At 40.3% G+C, this 22,991-nt stretch overlaps 1 protein-coding gene across 2 annotated transcripts in view; it reads left to right on the top strand.

The window, feature by feature from the left end:
• skap2 (src kinase associated phosphoprotein 2) overlaps nucleotides 1–22,991 on the top strand; it is a 266,642-nt gene that overhangs the window by 218,207 nt on the left and 25,444 nt on the right. For both annotated transcript variants that reach the window (XM_048520144.2, XM_048520136.2), the window contains exon 11: nucleotides 1,374–1,498. In XM_048520144.2, the coding sequence (XP_048376101.1) occupies nucleotides 1,374–1,498 (125 nt within the window). The remainder of the gene's footprint in view (nucleotides 1–1,373; nucleotides 1,499–22,991) is intronic.

Genomic DNA, 22,991 nt, shown 5'->3' with positions numbered 1-22,991 from the left:
TTCTGAAAAATCAGAGATCACAACAACTTGTATTTCTATATCACTTTTCATAAAACATTCTGCTGAATTTCTCCGATAACACAGTGTGAAGCTGGAGGAACACAGCAGGCCAGGCAGCATCAGAGGAGCAGGAAAGTTGACGTTTCACGTTGAAACAGAGATAATGGGAACTGCAGATGCTGGAGAATCCGAGATAACAAAGTGTGGAGCTGGAATAACACAGCAGGCCAAGCAGCATCTTAGGAGCACAAAAGGTGACATTTCGGACCTAGACCCTTCATCGGAAAAGGGGAATGGGGAGACTCCCCATCCCCCTTTTCTGATGAAGGGTCTAGGCCCAAAACATCAGCTTTTGTGCTCCTAAGGTGCTGCTTGGCCTGCTGTGTTCATTCAGCTCCACACTTTGTTATCTCGGATTCTCCAGCATCTGCGGTTCCCATTATCTCTGTTTCAACGTGAAACGTCAGCTTTCCTGCTCCTCTGATGCTGCTTCGCCTGCTGTGTTCCTCCAGCTCCACGCTGTGTTATCTCGGACTCCAGCATCGGCAGTTCTTACAATCACTGATGAATTTCTCAGGTCCTTATTAAAGTGGGAACCGAGAAACATTAGGAGCTATGGGGGAAATGACCAGAAGTTTAGTCTAAGAGGCAAAGTGGTTCAGGGAGAGAATCCCAAAAATCTAGAGCCTATACAGCTAAAGGTTTACACTTTGAGTGATTAAAAGTGGGGATGTTCAACAGTGCATCTCAAAGGCTTATGGGACTAATGGGGGATAACAGAAAGGAAGGGGTGACGACACTGAGGGATTTTAAAATTGAGATATTGCTTCACCTGGAGTTGGCGTAGGTTAATGAGTGCACGGATGAAGGGTGAATGGAATTTCTTTTGGGTTAGGACACAGCTAAATTTTGGATGACCTTAAGATTGTCAAGGATGGAATGTGTGGGACTAGCTCGGTATGCTTGGGAATATTCAAGTTAGGGATGACGACAAAAGGTAAGTATAATACAATGGTCCAACTTAGGGAAATCACTGCCAGTGTTCCGTTGCACTGAACTCTGGGACAATGATATATTCATGTGAATGAAACAGATCATAATACATAAAAACTGTAGCAACCATCATCTAGACAATATGAACACCTGCCTTTTTAAAATAAAGTCAAGGTTTTCTCTACAACAGAAACTTTTTGATGGGAGACTGACCGTCTCTCTAATGCATTTATGCTTTTGCTTCCCATTTGTTTCCAACTATTAACTCTGTGGATTTGTATTCCAAAGCACTGTCTTGGTCAAATGTAGAAGTGTCTATACTTCTATTCCTTTGTTACTGGATGTTTTAATTAACTGTATAATAATGACATTTTGCTTAGCTATTAAAGAAAAAGACAAAGCCACTGACTACGCCAATTACTACCAAGGATTGTGGGATTGCTCAGGAGATCAGTCCGATGAACTGTCTTTTAAACGTGGTGATGTCATTTATATTCTTAACAAGGTAAGCTTATGCTCTTGGATTAGGACACTGTTAATCACTGATTTGAAAACATTAAACTCTTAAGTTACTGATGTGAAATAGCAGTAGTTTACTCTTGAATGTATATGAGCATTGATGTACACTTTTGGATGCATTCATATTTGTTCATTACTACACTGCAGTTTACGAAGTAAAACAAGAAAGTGGTAACAATGAACCTTTATATTAAATAGATATTGTAATAGTATAAAAGTAAACTAAGACATCAGTTCAGAAACACAGGAAATCAGGAAAAAAACTCTTCAATGTTTGGAGTTATACGTAGAAATATGGCCTTGGTTGTTAGAAGCCGATCATCTCAGTCCCAGGATACCTCTACAGGAGTTCTTCAGGGATTTGTCCTTGATTCAAACGTTTTCGGCTGCTTCATCAATGACGTTACCTCCATCACAATGTTGAAAATCGAAATGTTTGCTTTCGATTAGTGTTCATTTGCAGCTGTTCAGATAATGAAGCTGTTGATATTTCTATGTGCTTATTTCCTTTCAGACTGCAATCAGAGGAATCTTGTCTTTTGGGGTTGACTAAACATTAAGCTGATGATGCTGAGTTGAAAGAGATCTAATTTTATTCTCTATTACAAGAAAGAAGCTGACAGGGTTCACAGAAGGGATCGCTCATGTTGCAGGTTTCCCTATAGTGGCTGATGCCATTTTCAAAACATTGTTTATTTGACATTCTAGGCCAGTATTTATTGTTTAGGGGGCATTTGAGACTAAACCACATTACTGTGGGTCCAGAGTCACAGATAGCTAACAGCAGGTAAGGACAACAGATTTCCTACCCTAAAGGACATTAGTGAACCAGGTGAGTTTTTACAATAATTAACAGGGGTTACATGGCCACTGTTAGACCAGGGTTTAAATCCAAATATTTTGGAATTGAATTCAAATTATATCATAGTAGGATTCAAATTTGTGACCCCAGATCATTGGCTTGAAGTTCTGGATTGCTAGTCTAGTGACATTATCATTACACCACCACCTCCCCTGCGGGCACATTACTTTGCAGGTGTTGTATGCCAACTGTGCCACGTAATAGACCTGAATGAGATTTTGTTCCTTGAGGTGATGGGTGGTGATTACCCATCACACAGGTCAGTGCCCAGTATCCTGGCAGCAATCATAATGCCTTTATCCTGTGGCAGTATGTTAAACCTGCTATATTTCAGCCATGACTGAAAGTCAAAAGATGGTTACTAGGCAACAAGGACTATCTGCTGATTATGTGCAATATGATTCAAGTTCACAAATCTTGCATGCATGAACAGGTATGCATTGAGGGCCATGTTATAGCAGGTTATGTGATGGAGCAGTCTTTCAGCATGCTGAGACAGTGATTCAGCTGCCTGAACCAGTTTGGGGGAATCCTGTAATACTTGATTGACTGTATTTCAAGTTTTATGTTGTTTTCTAAAGAATATTCATTGGATGTGGTTTCTAGCTGCCCATCAGAAGATGGTAGTGCTGTACAACTCTATGATCTGAAGTCTTGGTGGTGAAGCTGCATCCACAGTACTATTCAGCAGGGTGTTTCAGGATTTTGAACCAAAGATAATGAAGGAACAGTGATATAACTCAAATCAAGATCATGTATGACTTGTGATAATGGGAACTGTAGATGCTGGAGAATGCAAGATAATAAAATGTGAGGCTGGATGAACACAGCAGGCCCAGCAGCATCATAGGAGCACAAAAGCTGATGTTTCGGGCCTAGACCCTTCATCAGAAATTGGGAGAGGATTCTGAAATAAATAGGGAGAGAGGGGGAGGCGGACTGAAGATGGATAGAGGAGAAGATAGGTGGAGAGGAGAGTATGGGTGGGGAGGGGATAGGTCAGTCCAGGGAGGACGGACAGGTCAAGGGGGCGGGATCCTACCTACTAACCTCATCCCGCCCCCCTTGACCTGTCCGTCCTCCCTGGACTGACCTATCCCCTCCCTACCTCCCCACCCGTACTCTCCTCTCCACATATCTTCTCCTCTATCCATCTTCAGTCTGCCTCCCCCTCTCCCTATTTATTTCAGAATCCTCTCCCCATCCCCCTTTTCTGATGAAGGGCCTAGATCCGAAATGTCACCTATTCAGTCGCAGTTACTTCTCTCTGTCAATGATCACCATATTTTCCTCTTAACCAACATGTTAAAAAAAAGCCATAAGGAACAAACATTCTTTACCAAATTTATGAATGAAATAATGCATGTTGCATTCACATGTAAATTAATGACCCATATGCATACCCTTATTATCCATCTTCCGTGTTTCATTGTCAGACCTAGTTGTTCTAAGCTGTACAGCTCCATTGGCTGCAGCACATCTGGTGACAGGTTGTTCAATTTCAGTTTGGAAGACTCCAAACAGCAGCTCCAGGCCTAGAAGATACAACTTCAGTTTGCACCATGTCTGCGTGGTAGGGAGTTTGGACTGTCTAAGTTGGCTGACAGGCAACAGCATTGTCAGAGCAGCAGTGATGACATGTAAATCTTGTCTTCCACAGAGAAGGAAGCAGGTTATATCTCCATGTGTCCACTTTCAGTTGTTTCAGTTTTCCTAACAATTCATTAAGTAACTGACTCCAGGACTGCTATGAATTCTTGAAAGCCCCTTTGAACACTGGTTGTGATGCCAGTAGTCTGAGTTTGGCAGCAAGCTGACCGTGCATGATAGTCTCAGCTTGAATGGCAACCTAAGATTTGGGCTTTGCAACAGAAATGAAGACGTGGACCATCAGACAATCAATGATTGATTCTAAAAATACATTAATTGTTTTGATCGCCAGTTCTATGTTTGAAAAAGGGCTGCAGATTTTGTTAAAAGAACCGTGCCCACTTTCTGCTGGACATTCTGGCAGGCTTCCTAATGCATCTTACATTTTGTTGTGAATGTCCATTAATCCACTCTGCAGCTTGGCTGCTGAAGTCCTCCTCCCCTTCAGAATATGCATGTGACCTCACCATCTGGTATACAAATGGCTGTGCTGCCATTGCCACAGTTGCGGTATTTCTCCACATGTAGATGCAATCACCTTCAGTCCTCTAAGATAAGTACAGTACCATTGTCTGTTTTATCATCCTCTCTTCTTGCTGTTCTTCCACTACCTGGCCAGGTTGTAATTCTTGCATATCTGAAAATACCTTGGCCTAACAACATACTTGCACAAAAAAGGTTAAGTGAAAGAAGCTAAGAAGTATATGCTTATGCCATCTGTAGCTTGCAAGTCAAAAGAGATTGGGAATGAGGAGGAACTTGGATGTGAGAAAAAGGAGTAAGTCCAAGGAATCCATCTGGAATGATGTGCCGTGTTTAGCTTAGCAATGGCTGTACCAATAGTGGTCTTCACTTTCGCTTACATCAAAGTTAGAATGTTGAGGTGTGCATCTTTTTTCCGGTTAGTTCCTTTTGCCTTCAGTTGTGCACACTTGTCCTGAAAAAAAAAGTATGTATCTGTGATGGATGATATGTTTGAGTGATGATAGTGTCATAGTTGAGAGGCTGACAGTGTGTTGTGAGGTATGGGTATGAGACTCAAAAGTGTTATGGGATTAAATATATCAGTGATAATGGGAACTGCAGGTGCTGGAGAATCCAAGATAATAAAATGTGACGCTGGATGAACACAGCAGGCCCAGCAGCATCTCAGGAGCACAAAAGCTGACGTTTCAGGCCTAGACCCTTCATCAGAGAGCCACAAAAGCTGACGTTTCAGGCCTAAACCCTCTGATGAAGGGTCTAGGCCCGAAACGTCAGTTTTTGTGCTCCTGAGATGCTGCTGGGCCTGCTGTGTTCATCCTGCCTCACATTTTATTATCTGGGATTAAATATATGCAGGTTAGGTATATGTCCTGATTGGTAGCAGTTTCCATTAGGCTCAAGAGGGGATGTCGTGATTGAGCAAAAGCTAGCGATCCAGTTAATGAATTGAAGATAAATTAGTTGCTGTTGCGATCGCCAAACCTCTTGCAAGCTTCATGAAAGTCATTCCCCCCCTGACTTAGGGATATAAGCAATGCTATACTTTTTATCATGACAATCTTGCGTAAGTCCAGTTTATGCAGGACAGGGTGGTATACAACTGAGAGCAGCAAGAACTAATGGAAGGTAGATGCACACCTCCAAACTCCAACTCTATTGGAGGACGTGTTGACGGCCAATTGGAACATCCATTGCTGAGGCTTAGTCAGCCACAAGGCAGAAATTGTTCAAGATGAATTTCTTGGATTATTTCTCCTTCTGACATTCCAATGCCACCTCCAGCACTTAATCTTACTTGATTTGCAAGTTACAGATAGCATAAGCATATCCTTTTTAGCCACAGTTTTTGTGTCTGCTGCTTGATTTGTTTTGCCAAATAAGTTTAGCAATTTGTTTCCAATGGATATGGATGGAAAGCACAAAATATCACTCAGCAAAATTTTAATTTAGGAAACTCGAGTGATAATGATGCTAATTTCCAGTGTTGCACTCTGATTATCTGAAGATACCTTTGTTTTACAACTGATGCTGACACCAGATATTTAAATTTTGTGAAGCACTGATCCCAGCACAAAGTCTAACTGATCAATAACAGTTGGTTATAGAATTGACCCTGAAATGTATCCATAATGTGTACTGCCCCTTCTTCAGATTCTAAGCCAGAAGCAAAATCCTGCTGTCAGTGCCAAAATATTGAACTTCATCTTTCCAAAGGTATTTTCAGTATCGAATTGAGATTGAATCAAAGTACGACTGGTTTTAACAGCAAGCTGTTTATAATATATTTTGATGAATTATTACCTACAAATGTTTGGAAGTCCAACCTATTGGTCTTCACTAATAACTGACATTTAACCTAGTTTGTTGCACGGTTGGAAAGAATTCCATCATGATTCCCTTCAGAACAGCTGAGCTGTTAGCCACTAGGCCTTTCATCTATGAAACCGATCTACAAACAGTTCACGCATTTAGAAATATCTGTACTATTTGCTACTCTCAATATTCAAACAAAACAAAGGCTGTGAATCACAGTAATGTCAGACTTGGGATTTACGCCACCTGGTGCACCTATAGCCAGCTGTGTCATTAATGTTTTCTAGAGGAAATAAAATAAGGCCTATCACACTTTATATTTGTTGTTATTGATATTTGACTGGCTAAAGTTTAAAAATCTAAATGTTGAGCATTTTGAAAATCTAAACTTGTTAGGAATGAAATTACAAATGTGTATTATCTGGCACATATTTTATCTGTCGCATTTTGCTTATGATGGATATTTGTGGTAACTCTGAGAATTTAATTAGTCTTGTTCTTTTCACTGGGTTCAAGCTTTTGTGAATGAACTAAGAATACAGTAGGTAATTTACTAAACCAAATCATTTTCATCTAAGTTGCAATAAAATTATTATCTGTAAATAGAAATGTGAATTTTTATTGTATTAATGGATGCTGGGATTTTTTATTATCCAAAGCACCATATTTTGTCTATGATTTTTATATTGATTAACATCTCTGATTTGTGTTACTGGCTAAAAAATGTGGTACTGGAAAAGTTCATTGACTAGGTGAACCTACCCTGAATTTAAGCAAATAATCTAGACTCACTCTGTAATGGAGGAGAGCTATATTTTTCAATAAATTGCCTTTTAGAGGCAACATTAAACAGAGGCCATGTGCACTTAATTAGGTAGATACATGGTCCCAAAGAGAGGGGACCAGGTATGTCTTTTGATATCATTGTTTGTGTTCCCCTTTCACGCAACTTTACATAAAGCAGAATAACTGATCATTATCAATGCTGTCGTAGGATTTTGGACTTTGTTACCTTGTTTTTTTATGCTTAACTACATAACAACAGTGGCTACACTTCAAATTTATTTCCATGAATTTAAAATCCCATATGGTATTCGAAGAATGTGATTAAGGTGCCCATATAAATTCACGTAATTTTTTTCTTAAATTATTATATATAGTCAATGGTTACAGTAACCATGTCATCATATTTGAGACTGTCAAATGTAAAACAAAAATCTGTAAATAGCCGACAAGTTAATCACCCACTGCGTTTATAATCTTTCCAATTACATTGGTGACTGAACACAAATATTGTCTTTCAGCGTGATGAAATTAATAATTTTTGAGATAGATTCATTGACAGTATAAGGCTGGTCAGTTGGATGCCTCTTGAACATTCCATTCCCTCCACCAGGACTGCATGGTGACAGCAGTGTGTAGCATCTACAAGACATACTGAAGTAACTCCCCAAGGCTCATCTGACAGCACATTCCAAATGCATCAATTCTACCACCCAGAAGGACAAGAGCAGCTGATACTTTGGAGCACTGGGACCCGCAAGTTTCCCTCTAAGTTGCACAACATCCTGATTTGGAACTATAGCATGTCCTTCTCTGTTACTGGGTCAACATCCTGGAACTCCTTACCTAATAGAATTATGAGTATGCTTACCTCAAGGACTGCCATAGTTTAAAAAGGCAGCTCCTCACTACCTTCTGGAGATGGGTAGCGAAAGCTTGCCGAGACAGTGATGCTCATGTCCCATGAACAAATATTTTTTTAAAAACTCATTTCCTGGCCATTCCCTATTTCCCTGCAATAGTTGTTGCTTGAACTCCCTTTTGAAGGTATTAGTGAATCTGCTTCCAACACTCATGCAGTTAGTACATTTCACATGCCAACAAAGCATAGGTAAATTGTTTTCTTCTGTATTTGTTTCTTTTCACAATAACTTAAATCTGTGTCCTGTAGTCATTAGCACTTCTACCACCAGTGGTATTTTTTTTCCAATGAACTTCATGATTTAGAACACCTCTATGAAATCTCTTCTTAATCTTCACTGGTGAAGGGGTAGCATTCCCAACTTTTCTACAAGTACCACATAAATGATGCCCTTGTCACTGGTACCATTCAGGTAAATCTCTCTGGGCCATCGCCAGCAACTTATCCTAAAGTGTGGTGGTGAGAGTTGAACGGTAGTCCCCCTGAAGTCTAACCAGTGTTTTATAAAGATCATTATACATTTGAGCTCTGTGTTTTCATTAATAAAATCAAGGATCATATTTACCTTTTAACAGCCTTCTCAACTTATTCCTGAGCCCTCTTAAAATTGAGCCATTTGATTCATGCTGTCTCACTTAATTCTTCTAATTGGAATATGTCACATCATACTTCTGAATTAAACTTCAACCACCATGTGTCTGCCCATTTTACTGGTCAGTCTATATCCTCCTAACTTATTTTATATAGATTTTTAAGCGTCACAGAGTCATAGAGATGTACGGTATGGAAAGAGACCTTTTGATCCAACTCGTCCATGCTGACCACACATTCTAAATTAATCTAGCCCCATTTGCCAGTATTTGGCCCATATCCCCCTAAATCCTTGCTATTTATACACCCAGCCTTTTAAATGTTGTAATTGTACCAGCCTCCTCCACTTCCTCTAGCAGTTCATTCCATACGCACACCACTCTCTGTGTGAAAAAGTTGCACCTTAGGTCCCTTTTGAAACTTTCCCCTCTCACCCTAAACCTATGCCCTACTCTGGGGAAAAAGACCTCGACTATTTACCTTATCCATGCCCCTCATGATCCTCCTCATTGCTTACCTAATTTGCATATTTTATCATTAGCAAAGTTCAGAATTCTGCTAAATTTACCAATATTCTGGTGATTAGCACATATTAGAAATGGCTGTGGTCATCATAATCCACCTCTGATTTTTGAATGGAGCCGACATTACAAGGTTTACTGCTGTTTCTCTGCTTCTGTCCTTCAGCTAATTTTGTAATCATGCTGTCTCTATCCCTGTCAGTCCATAGGATTCAATTTTACTAACAACCCAATTATGTGGTATTTCCACGATATGCCACTTGAATATCATTATAAAGAACATTCTTTAAGTATATAACTAAACAAGATTGGAAGATTGTATTGCTGTATTTATCAGCAGACCTAGTTTTTTTATAGAAACCAGATCAGTTGGTCAGTTAAAGGTCAAGTAAAGAACTAAGCTGTTTCTTTCCTATAAATCAGGAAGTCACATTCAGTTGGGAGTTTCTGATTTGCTCATAAATTCACGTAAGTTTCAGACCCAAACATTTACAAGTATCACATGTTGAATATGTTGATGTTTTACAAGAAAATGAAGATTTTTAAATATTACACAAAACAAACATTAATTAATAGTTTTTCACAAAACCACAATTTCTAAACTTTGGATTCCAGATTTAAAGGTTGTGAAGCACTGTTCCTACATATAGATCGGATCTTAGGGAAAAATGGTGAAACAGGCATCACTCGCCATAATTAAGAGGTGAATCCGACGCACACATCCAGTGTCCAGCCTTATGCAGTTCAACCAAGGAATTGGAAAGTTTGTTGTGCCAGTACCCCTCACGATTGAGCACTCCACATATAGAATCATAGAATCCCTACAGTGTGGAAGCATGCCACTCAGCCCATTGAGCACACACCGAACTTCGAAGAACATCCTTCACAGACCCATCGCCCCCACCCTACCCCTGCAATTACCATGGATAACCCAACTAGCCTGCACAACTCTGGGCACTGTGTAATTTAGCATGGGCAATCCATCTAACCTGCACGTTTCTCTGGACATAATAGGTGTTAAATTGTGGAAGTTACTAAATAGGACAGCACAGTGGCTCAGTGGTTAACACTGCTGCTTCACAGCACCAGGAATCCAGGCTCAATTCCACCCTTGGGCTTCTGTCTGTGTGAAGTTTGCACATCCTCCCCATGTCTGGGTGCTCCAGTTTGCTTCCACAGTCCAGAGATGTGCAGCTTAGGTAGATTGACTGAGCTAAATTGCCCGTAGTGTCCAGGGATGTATATGTTAGGTGGATTGGCAATGGGAAATGTAGGGTTAGAGGGCAGGGGTTGGGTCTGCGCGGGATGCTGTTTGGAGTGTTGGGATGGACTTGATAGGTTGAATGGCCTGCTTCCAAACTGCAGGGATTCTCTGATACCCACTAAAACCAGAAAAGGTTACTTATAAGGTGTGGAGCTTGATGAACACAGCAGGCCAAGCAGCATCTTAGGTGCAGGAAAGCTGACGTTTTGGGTCTAGACCCGTCATCAGAAATCGGGGAGGAGAAGAGGGTTCTGAAATAAATAGGGAGAGGGGGGAGGTGGATCAAAGATGGATAGAGGAGAAGATAGGTAGAGAGGAGACAAACTAGTCAGAGAGGCGGGGATGGAGCCAGTAAAGGTGAGTGTAGGTGGGGAGGTAGGGAGGAGATAGGTCAGTCCAGGGAGGATGGACAAGTCAAGGGGGCGGGATGAGGTTAGTAGGAAGGAAATGGTGGTGCGGCTTGAGGTGGGAGGAGGGGATAGTTGAGACGAAGAACTGGTTAGGGAGGTGGGGATGAGCTGGGCTGGTTTTGGGATGCGGTATAGGGAGGGGAGATTTTGAAGCTTGTGAAATCCACATTGATACCATTGGGCTGCAGGGTTCCCAAGAGGAATATGAGTTGCTGTTCTTGCAACCTTCGGGTGGCATTGTTGTGGCACTGCAGGAGGCCCAGGATGGACATGTCCTCTGACGGATGGGAGAGGGAGTTGAAATGGTTCCTGACTGGGAGGTGCAGCTGTTTATTGCGAACTGAGCATAGATGTCCTGCAAAGCGGTCCCTAAGCCTCCGCTTGGTTTCCCCGATGTAGAGAAGGCCACAACAGGTACAGCAGATGCAGTATAACACATCAGCGTGTAGATGAACCTTTGCTTAATGTGCAAAGTCACCTTGGGGCCTGGGATGGGGGTGAGGGAGGAAGTGTGGAGGTAGGTGTAGCACTTGTAGTTGCAGGGAAAAGTGCCGGGTGAGGTGGGGCTGGAGGGGAGTGTGGACCAGACAAGGAAGTCCCGGAGAGAGTGGTCACTCTGGGAAGCAGACAAGGGTGGGGAGGGAAAAATGTCTTTGGTGGTGGGGTCAGATTGCAGATGGCAGAAGTGTCGGAGGATGATGCGTTGGATCCGAAGGTTGGTGGGGTGATATGTCAGGACGAGGGGGATTCTTTTTTGGTTGTTATTGCGGGTCGGAGTGTGAGGGATGAGTTGCGGGAAATGTGGGAGACGCGGTCGAGGGCGTTCTCAACCACTGCGGGGGCTGGGGTGGCGGGGGGGGGAGTTGTGATCCTTGAAAAACAAGGACATCTGAGATGTACAGGAGTGGAATGCCTCATCCTGGGAGCAGATGTGGTGGAGGCGAAGAAATTGGGAATAGGGGATGGCATTTTTGCAGGAAGGTGGGTGGGAGAAGGTGTATTCTAGGTAGCTGTGGGAATCGGTGGGCTTGAAATGGATATCGGTTTCTAGGTGGTTGCTTGAGATGGAGGCAGAGGGGTCCAGGAACGTGAGGGCGGTGTTAGAGATAGTCCAGGTGAACTTAACGTTGGGGTGGAAGATGTTGGTGAAGAGGATAAACTGTTTGAGCTCCTCATGGGAGCACAACACGGTTTTTTTGCAGCATCTTAGGAGCAGGAAACCTGATGTTTTGGGCCTTCGTCAGAATTTTTTTTGCGGCATCTTCCTCTTGTGCAGGTGTAGAGTCCCTGCCTCTGAGCTGGGATACATGGGTTGAAACCTTGCAGGCTCCGGAATGTTTGTCATAACATCACACAGCAAACTGATTTGGAGAACATCTCGAATGCTGACTATTTCCTGGCTGTTTTCCGCAATTCACCCCACACAACCTTGTTATCTCGGATTCTCCAGCGTCTGCAGTTCCTATTATCTCTGGTACAAGGTTATGTACAGTTCATTCAAGTTAGTTTGCAATAATATGATTAACCATAAATACTGCCTACTAATCTCTCTGGCACTCAAAAACCGGCTTTTAGAAGAGTGGCATCTAAGCTGACTCTGACTGCTTTCTGCTACAGGGGTCTATGAGGACCATTATAAATTTGTTCCCCTAGTTGCAAGCTAGAATGCATCTTCCAGCTGCTTTCCCCTTACAAATCCAAACTGAGAATCTCACTCAATATTCCACAGACTGAATGATGAGTTATATTTTGTTTTCTACTTGCATTTTACGCCCATCTATCATCCCCTGTTGGCTCCCTCAGTTTGGTGAGATCCAGTCTACACCAAAATAAAGCTGTAACTGCTTCTCTTATTTCCCCGAATTGAATGGATTATTTCAGGCAGGCAGTGGATGAATTAGGCAAAGTATCCTTCTAACCAAGACTCCACCGTGATTCACTATCTGTATGGCAACAACACTTTGGGATTCTAAACAAATTATATTATCTTCAGTGTTACTCCATAATTCTGTGATTCTTACGAATAGTTTATCTTGCTAGCGGAGTTTTGTTTTTGTAAGATAAGCAGATTAATTAAGCCTAAACTATTTGATGTGCTTTTAAATGTCTATCAATTTCCTAACCTGGTTTATCTAATTTGGAAAGCTTTATTCCTTAAACTAAAAGTTATATTCTTAAATTTGAATTAGATTTTCCCAACAGTGTCCTTTTGAAAATCTATCAGAATCTTCTACCCAATTTGTGATACTTTCAGTTTGTATGTTATCTGTGAATTTTAAAATTTTACCCTGAGTACTCAACTCCAAATCATAGAATCCCTACAGTATGGGATCAGGCCATTCGGCCCAACAAGTCCACACCACCCCTCTGAAGAGCATCCCACCCAGAACCATTCCCCTACCCCTGTATTTCTTCATGTCTAACCAACCTAATTTAAACATCCATGAGTACGGGCAATGTAGCATCGCCAATCCACCTAGCCTACGCATCTTTGGACTATGGGAGGAAACCAGAGGAAACCCATCATTAGTATATTTCAAGAAAAGCAGTGTCCTAGTGTCAACCCCTGGGGAACCCAAAGTATATTTCTTACAGTCCAAAAAAAGACAACAGTCCAACACCATTCCTGTGTTTCCTGTCACTCAGTCAACTTCCTGTCCGTGCTGCCATTTTCACTCCACATCTTTCAACTTTGCTAGTAATTCTCGTACTTCAGCAAATGCCTTTTGTAAGTCCCAGTGTGACACATCAACCACCTTAACCTCATCAAATATTCTTGTTACCTCTTTAAAAATATTAGATGGAATCTGAAAACATTTTGTGTTAAGTGTTTATTGTTTACTTAGATGTCACAAATGTTATTTTTTGCCATTCTCCCATCTGGCAAATTCTTGCTCGTGATGGACAATGGTCTCCTATGTTGCTTACTGATGAATGTGAGTATTTCAATTGATGGAGGGGAAGATGTCTGGTTGGCAGATGTTTGCCAATGCCATTGGGCAAAGAATGGATGTGGTATTTATTGGTAGCATGGGATGCAGTGGCACAACTTAAGCAAACCTTATATTAATAAGGCATCCTTGGCAAAATTGTGAACAATTGAATGCAAATATTCCTATCATCCACTTTTCCCACCTACTGGGTGTTGCCAAATATGCAAAGTACAGCAAACCACAATTATTCTGGAAAACCTAAGTGACATGTACCAAAAAGTGTTTCATGGCTCTGTCCAGGCATTGCAGAATCACAAAAAGGCTACAGCACAAAAAGAGGTCATTCAGCCTGTTCTATCTGTGCTTGCTGTCTGATGAAGCTATTTACCTAGTGCCACTTCCCAACCTTACCTCTATAGCCCCACAACTTCCTTGTCAGATAATCTAATTCCCTCCTAACTCACGCTGATGTCTTACCTGCACATTCAGTCTCAGGCAATGCATTTCAAAGCACAACCACATGCTACATGCAAATATTTTTCCTTATGTCTCCATTGTTTCTTTTGGCCAGTTATTTTAAGTCTCTGTCCTCTTGGTCTTGATGATTTCCCCAACAAGAACAGTTTCTCACTTACTCAGTCTATGCAGATTCCTCGTGATACATATACTTCTGTCAAATTTCCCCTAACCATCTATTCTCTAAGGAAAACAGCCCCAACTTCTCCCATCCATTTACATAACTGAAACTTCTCGTCCCTGGAAGTGTTCTCCTCAATTTTTACCACACTTGCTATAATGACTTCACATTTCTCCTAAAAACTACAGGCAGAACTCGAGTTGAGGCTGAACCGAAATTTTATACAAATTTTACATAACCACCTTGCTTTTGTATTCTGTACCCATACTAAATCTAAGATGCTGTATCTCTTAACCTGCTCCTTTATTTTGTATTGTTCTTGCATTTGTCCTCATATTACGCTTACCTGACTATTTCACCAACTTGCCTTTATCCTTCTGAAGTTCTACACCGTCCATCTTATAGTTCCGAATGCTTCCAGTTTTCATGTTACCTGTACATTTTGAAATTATGTTCTGTATACTAAGGTTTAAGTTATTAAATCTATCAGTAACAGCAAGTGTCCTCTTCCGTCAGTCTGATAAACATCCACAAAGGATGACATTCTGTTTCCTGTTGTCCAGTTAGTTTTGTATCCATAATGTCAATGTTCCTTTTCAATTCATGAGTTAAACTTTGTGTTAAAAGGAGTGTGAATTATATTCAATATCATCTTTAGACGTTGGGCTTTAATCTGGGAGCACGTAGGTGTGAAGCAATTTAAAATTAACTTGGTCAGAACCATAATTGTAAACCAGTATGTGTCTGCAAGTACAGATCTTTAAGGTCTTCTGGAGTGTTAATGGAAGGTTTTTTAATATTATGGAGGTTTACAGAAGTAAAGCGGAAACGTTAAAGATTTTGCTTGCTTTGCAGTTTTGAATAAACAAGGCTTGACCTTAGCTTAGAGAAATCTAGGAATTGGAAAGCCTTTAGGCAGTTCAAGGAGATCTGAATTAGATGCCGGTATAGTTTTGAAATTGTTCAGAGCAACTAAGGGACTAAGTTACTTAAGTAGAAGACTTTACTTTGTGAAACTTCCAGACCAGTGATGGTTACAAAAACCTGCATTGGTTATTTAAAGCTGAGAAAGTCTCAGTTGTGTGAGAAATCACGAAAGAAGACTTCACAGTTCATAGAATTGGAATTGATAACAAACGAAGTCAAATGTACTGATTTAGCAGGGAATAAATTTCTCTGGAGTTTTGGAGTAATAGTGTGGCAATAATGTTGGGGAATAGATAGGATTTTGTTTTGCCATTTGTTTTGAAACATTTCAAACTGTTTTTATGTGGAATGTTTGGTTGTTTAAAAATAATATCTACAGCCTAGTGTGCCAATGTTTCAGTGAAAGACCACCGCATTAAATAAAAGAAAATCTATCACGCTAGATTTTACTGAGTTCTTACTTGTCCATGCTGCAACATTAAGTGGGATTATAACAGTTTGTTCCTAAGTCTGTTGTGCAAACTTTATCAAATGCCTTTTGAAAATCCTTGTATACCACGTCAATAGCATTGCCCTTGGCAACCCTCTCTCTTGTTTCACCCAAAAACTCCAGCACATTAGTTAAACATTATTTTTTTCTCTGTACTAACTTCCCTTAGTTAATCTTCATGTGCCCATGTGACCATTAATTTTGTCCTTTTGAGTTTTTCCCATAAGCATTTCTGACCAAAAGTGCCTTTGAGGACACTGCTGGCCTGTTCCAGCACTCATCTGGCATATCTATGAAGTTCATTGCTAGATTGTTGGGCTTCATTAGACAACTTTCTGTTAGGTGGCATGAACGAAGTTTGCAATGAGTATCTTTCTTGCCTAGTAGACTCGAGGCATCCAGCCCTTGAGCTTGCTTCCAGGTGCAAGGAGATTGGGGTCTTGAACTGTAGCCAGATGAGAACATAATAGCAGTTGTGTGGGAACCTTGTGCACACTTGCATGAAATTCTTTTTTGTGGTTGCATGTCAACAATGTATTGATTCAGTAGAGGTCTTTACAGTTGACAATAAGTATTGGTTGCTCTGGGGGTACCTGGATTACCATGTCCATGTAGTCTGTGGTCCAGTGTTTGTCTCAGCAAGAATTGCTAATTAGTTGAAGATGCAATCTATTGGTTTCCCTGTTTACACAAATTTCTGATTCTGTGCAGAGAAGGCATCCTATCTTGTCTCCTGATGAATATGTATTGCTGTGCAAAGACTCTCAAAAAGCTGTGCACAGCAGTATGCATATAAATATAAAGTGCACTGACAAAATCTGGGACATTGTGTTATAAAATAAATTAAATCACTTCAGTGTAAAACAATGCACTGAGTTGTAGTTGACGATGTTTAAAATGGGTCTGTCTTAGGTTGGAAGGCTATGATCAGTGGGGAGCACTGATGAGACCACACCCAGAGTCTTGTGTGCAGTCTGGTCTCATGGCCAAAGGAAGGGATATCCTTGCCATAGTTGGACTGCGATGAAGGTTCACCAGACTAATTCTTGGCATAGTCGCACTTTCCAATTGGGAGAGATTCAGGAGACTAGAATCTTTGAAATTTAGAAGAACAAGAGGCAATGTAGAAATTTATAAAATTCTGACAGGCAGGACAGACTAGAGAAAGGGTTGATGCTTCCCCTGGCCTTGAGGTCTCAAACAAAGGCAAGTCATTTAGGGTGTGATAAGAAAGAACTTCTCATAGGGTGGTAAATCTTTGGAAATCTGCATTTGAAGAACTGTGGAAGCTCAGCCATCATGCAAGTTCAAGAGAGAGTCTGATAGATTTCTAGTTACTAATGATATCAAGGGACACAAAGATAGTTCAGGAAAATGGCACTGAGGTAGATAATCAACCATGAAATTGAATGATGAGGCAGACTTGAAGGGCTGTGAATGGATTACTCCAAAGTTGTGCAGAAATTCCTCTCTTAGTCTATTTGTATTTATATATTTGCAAAAGCATGAATTAGACTATTTAATTTTAGCACAAGCAGTAAGTGTATGACCATTTTGAGACATTGTCCCAAATGTAGATGGAGAGGGAGGAAGGAAGGAACGAAGGGAACAAGTTAACTTATTGTGATATAGGGAATGAAGCAGTGTCTTCTGAATCTAAAAACCCAGCATCAATTTCCACATGTACTTTGATATCCAGTCTTAACTCACCACCACCCCGGAACTCTCCACTGCCTTTAAATGATCAAATTACTTATTCAACTTATACGACTCATTTGGATAACAGTAACAGGATAGGTCAGAGTCAGCATGGATTTACGAAGGGGAAATCGTGCTTGACTAATCTTCTGGAATTTTTTGAGGATGTAACTATGAAGGTGGACAAGGAAGAGCCAGTGGATGTGGTGTACCTGGACTTTCAGAAAGCCTTTGATAAAGTCCCACATAGGACATTAGTGAGCAAAATTAGGGCACATGGTATTGGGGGCAAAATATAGACTTGGATTGAAAATTGGCTGACTGACAGGAAGCAAAGAGTAGTGATAAACGGGTCCCTTTCGGAATGGCAGGTGGTGATGAGTGGGGTACCACAAGGTTCGGTGTTGGGACTGCAGCTGTTTACAATATATATTAATGATATAGATGAAGGCATTAAAAGTAATATTAACAAATTTGCTGATGACACAGAGCTGGGTGGCAGTGTGAAATGTGAGGAACATTTTATGAGAATACAGGGTGACTTGGACAGGTTAGATGAGTGGACGGATGCATGGCAGATGCAGTTTAATGTGGATAAATGTGTGGTTATCCACTTTGGTGGCAAGAACGGGAAGGCAGATTACTATCTAAATGGAGTCAAGTTAGGTAAAGGGGAAGTACAACGAGATCTAGGTGTTCTTGTACATCAGTCAAAGAAGGCAAGCATGCAGGTACAGCAGGCAGTGAAGAAAGCAAATGGCATCCTGGCCTTCGTAACAAGAGGAATTGAGCATAGGAGCAAAGAGGTCCTTCTGCAGCTGTACAGGGCCCTGGCGAGACTGCATCTGGAGTATTGTGTGCAGTTTTGGTCTTCAAATTTGAGGAAGGACATTCTTGCTTTTGAGGGAGTGCAGCGTAGGTTCACAAGGTCAATTCCCGAAATGGTGGGACTATCATATGTTGAAAGATTGGAGCGACTGGACTTGTATACACTCGAGTTTAGAAGGATGAGAGGGGATCTGATTGAGACGTATAAGATTTTTAAGGGTTTGGACACTCTGGAGGCAGGGAGCATGTTTCCGCTGATGGGTGAGTCCAGAACCAGAGGACACAGTTTAAAAGTAAGGGGTCAGCTATTTCGAACAGTTGAGGAAAAACTTCTTCACCCAGAGAGTGGTGGATATATGGAATGCTCTGCCCCAGAAGGCAGTGGAGGCCAAGTCTCTGGATACTTTCAAGAAAGAGATGGGTAGAGCTCTTAAAGATAGTGGAATCAAGGGTTATGGGGTTAAGGCAGGAACAGAACACTGATTGTGGATGATCAGCCATGATCATAATGAATGGTGGTGCTGGCTCAAAGAGCCAAATGGCCTACTCCTGCACCTATTGTCTATTGCCTATTGTAAACCTCAATACTAGATGAACAGAAATTTACTGCAGTTAAATATTGGAAAATTGAAGCCATTGTCTGCAGTTTCTGTTGCAAACCCCAATCCTTAGACACTGCATCCCTGTCCCTAACAACTGCCTGAAGCTGAACCACACTTCACAACTTCGGTGTCTTATTTGACTCCAACTTCCTACCATATACTGATACTATCACAAAGCCTGCCTATTTCCACCTCTGTAACATCTAACTCTAACCCTGTTCCAACTTATCTGCTGCTGAAGACTTCATCCATGCTTTTGTTACCTCCAAATTTGAACATTTCAAAGCACTTCTGGCCAGCTTCCATAAATGTGCAGTCATCCAAAGCTATCTGTGCCCTAGCATAAGCTAGTTTGCATTCACCATCATTGTTTGTTTGCTGACCTAAACTGGGTTGTGGTTATGCAGTGATGATGGAAACTGAAAATGCTGGAGAATCTGAGATAACAAAGTGTGGAGCTGGATGAACGCAGCAGGCCAAGCAGCATCTTAGGAACACAAAAGCTGATGTTTCGGGCCTAGACCCTGCTTTGATTTTGATATTCTTATTCTTGTTTCAAATCCCTACATTGCCTCACTGTTCTGTTTCTCTGCAAAACCTCTAAAGTAAATACATTCATTATTTTTGCCCTGTTGAGCATCCCTGATTTTACTTTCCTCACCACTAATGTCATGTCTTCAATTTCTTGGCCATAAATGCTGGTTATTCCACACTAAATTGCAATCTTACTTCTAACTTTTTAAGTTATTTCTTAAAACCGTTTTTATTGATCTGCTGTCAGATATCTCCTTAGTTAACTTACTGTTGTGTCTTGTTTCATACTGACCCTGTAAAGCACTAGACATGTTTGTTGAATTTGAGGGCAGTTCATCATTTGATATTTTTCATTCATATTTTCTCACATTGTCAGGAAATGGTGGCAGGGAGTTGGAGGCAACGTGATTATTTTTGGAGGTGGGTGTGTGGAAGAGGCAGAGAGAGCAATCACAAAGGATATATATGAACATAATCTCATTTAAATGTTATAATTGCTTAGTCACCCCACGATTTGCTGACCTGATACACCACCGTTAAATCAGAAACAACGAGTCTATGATGGATTGGATCAGTTTTCCATTTTAAGAATTCAAGTCTTTCCCATTATGGAGACTAAAATCCAAACCCCACCTCCCCATTTGTCCCATTGCTGATCCATATGCATGTCCATACTAAAAACAATTACATAGAAAGAAATATGGCATTCATGTAAAATTTTCATGTCTTTAAGATGTCCAAAATCTTCATACAGTCAATGGAATGTTTTTGAAGTGTAGACACTATAGCAATGTGAGCAAACATGACGGCTAGTAAACACGGGGTAATGTCGAACAAACCGTTTGATACCAGACTAAATAATTTGTTTATTGCATAGTGTTGAAGGGATTCATTTTGATCCAGCTAACATGTAGATTCCCCTGACCTTCATCAGAGGAACTAGTTCTGGGGCTTCATTGTTTATAATTTATATAAATGACCTGGATGAATAAACAGAAGCTATGGTTGCTAAGTTTGCTGATGATACAAAGCTAGGTAGCAAAGTAAGTTGTAAAAATGACATAAGGAAGCTCCAACAATATCTTGATAAGTCAAGTGAGTGGGTAAAGATCTGGCAAATGGAATATTATGTGAGAAATGTGAAATTGTTCATTTTGTTAGCATGTTATTTTTAAAAAATTCTTCCTGTCTAAACGGCAAGAGATTTTGGAACTGAGATGCAGAGGGAAATGGGTAGTTTACTGCATGAATTTCACATGAATATATTTGAATCAGACCCTGAATTTTTAACATGATTTGATTTTTGGCTTTTCTGCTCAACAATCTTTGCTTAAACACTTTAAGTGAAGCATGTAAATTTTATTGATCTAGTATAAACAAAGTTGCAAAGGTAACACAACACTATGGTACCATTACCTGTACATGATCTTTCAATAATTTCTGCTCCGTTGGAATAACTTCTGAAACGGTGGCTGACATTGTGATGATAATTGAGAGAAGCTATATGATGGCCATTTTATAGTGATGGCACAGTTTTTAATGGGAAATTATCATCCTTTTCAGAGAAAATTACCTTTATAAACTAGTGTTGTTCTTATTTTCTGACTGTACCATTTGCTTTCTTATTCCCTATGTATGTGTGCAGAAATATATCATGTGTACCATTGCATCTGGAATTCAAGAAACTGATTCAATGCATTTCTCCATCTAGTTGCACCATCATGTGGCTAAAAATGGAAGTGCCTTTTAACTTAAGTGTGCCTGGTCTAATTTATTTTACCACTTGCCTTTAGCCACTGATGTACCAAATCTTATCAAGTGAATAATTAACTGGTGAAAATGTTCCAGAGCCAGCAAGTGCAAAGTTAAATGCAGGAATCTGGAAGTTGCAGTCTAGTTTGTTTCTTCCCTGCTCCTCCACAAACAGTGCACCAGCACCTATATAGTGAAATTACTGTGCTTAGCAAATAGCTAACAATTCACCAACTAAGAAAAAAGTTAGTGCTAATGCATTTAGGTATAAGTGAAATTTGACTAGTGTAATAAGTTTTCTTTACTACCAAAGAAAGGCTCTGATACTGCAAACTTTAGTGCAGCGTTTGATTCTTTCGGAATGAAATCACTGTTTCGGATTTTTTCAAAAATTAAACTTTTACATTTTACTTGTTTGTAACTCTGCCTTGTTCGATAGTTCTCTTTCCTTTCTGCACATGATTTCATAATCAATTAAACATTCTTAATTACAATTCCTGGTTCAGACTCTGCAGGCTGATTTTTCAGTTTAAAAACAGGTAGATTGTTGTTCAGTGAGATGTTAAAACTTTTTTAAAAATTGCAAAATAAAATCTCCAGCATACTCACTTTCAGGTTTAATAGAGTTTGGGCAATGGACGGGAGCTAGTTCACTCACAGGAAGTAGATAAATAAGTTAAATATTTTGATGCTATCCTTTAAGGTGTCTTCTAGAGATCTGGGTGTGTTGCACGTGTGCTAGCTCCCCCTTGGCAGGTTGTTTCTTCAAAAGAGCTCAATAAGTTTGTTGATAACTGTCTCCCTTACCTGGAGCCATGTTGTCTCTTGTCTTATTACAGGACTTTGAGGGTGCCATGTTTGAAAGAATTTATAGAAACCATAAATTGCTGCTCAAAAGCCTTCAAAGAATTTGGGAACCTGTAAGTGTAATTAACAGCAAATGCTATTTCTTATCTGATGACTGCAAAATCCAGCACAGGCTGCAACATATTTTAATTGATTGCACAAAGTGAAAACTTTCTAATGTAACATTTCTGACCTCTATAATGAAGGAAAAGAATCTGCCCTGAAACCTGCTGCCCCCAGATGAGGATTGAAAGTGCCTGCATAATGTAGCCACCTTATTTCTCTAGGCTTTTGTTTCCAGAGTTCTCAGGTTTTGTTAAAAATCAAGTCCTCTAGCCCACTCACCCCATCTACACCTACCTCATATCCCAACCACATTACCTGATGCTTTCCCATCTGACTCCTAATAGCCCACATGTCACCACCTATTCACCACTTTTTGTCCTTGAACATTGTATGCCAACTCACCCAGTATTCACACAAACCAAATTGTGATTAAATAAGATCAAGGTTTAAATATCTACAACAGTTTTCACTATATTATAAACATACTCACATTCATAAAAATCCATTCAAATTTTAAAAGCCTTTCAAATACTTAAATCCCTTCTGAAAACAAACTGCAAGCTTATGAAACCCGTTACAGTAATTGGTAGATTTTGTGAAACAACCAAACTTTATTACATTATAATGATAACCTGGTGGTAATGTCCACAAAGTTAGTACAATTGCCAAAGCAGAGTTTTCCTAACTTACTGAAACAAGCAGGTTCTTTACAAAAGTTAATAGGACTAGGCATTTAATAACTTCAAAGCTTACCAATTTTATAGATCACATCTTCCCTTCACGAACTTTTGCACCTCATTAAATTTGTGACAGTCACAAATTTAAACTTAAGACCTTGTGACAATAAAAATGAAGAACTGTAAGC

The sequence above is a fragment of the Stegostoma tigrinum genome, chromosome 2 (assembly GCF_030684315.1).
Source record: "Stegostoma tigrinum isolate sSteTig4 chromosome 2, sSteTig4.hap1, whole genome shotgun sequence".
NCBI classification, from domain to species: domain Eukaryota; kingdom Metazoa; phylum Chordata; class Chondrichthyes; order Orectolobiformes; family Stegostomatidae; genus Stegostoma; species Stegostoma tigrinum.
Note: the sequence above shows the minus strand (reverse complement) of the source record. Positions and strands in the feature narration are given on the sequence as shown.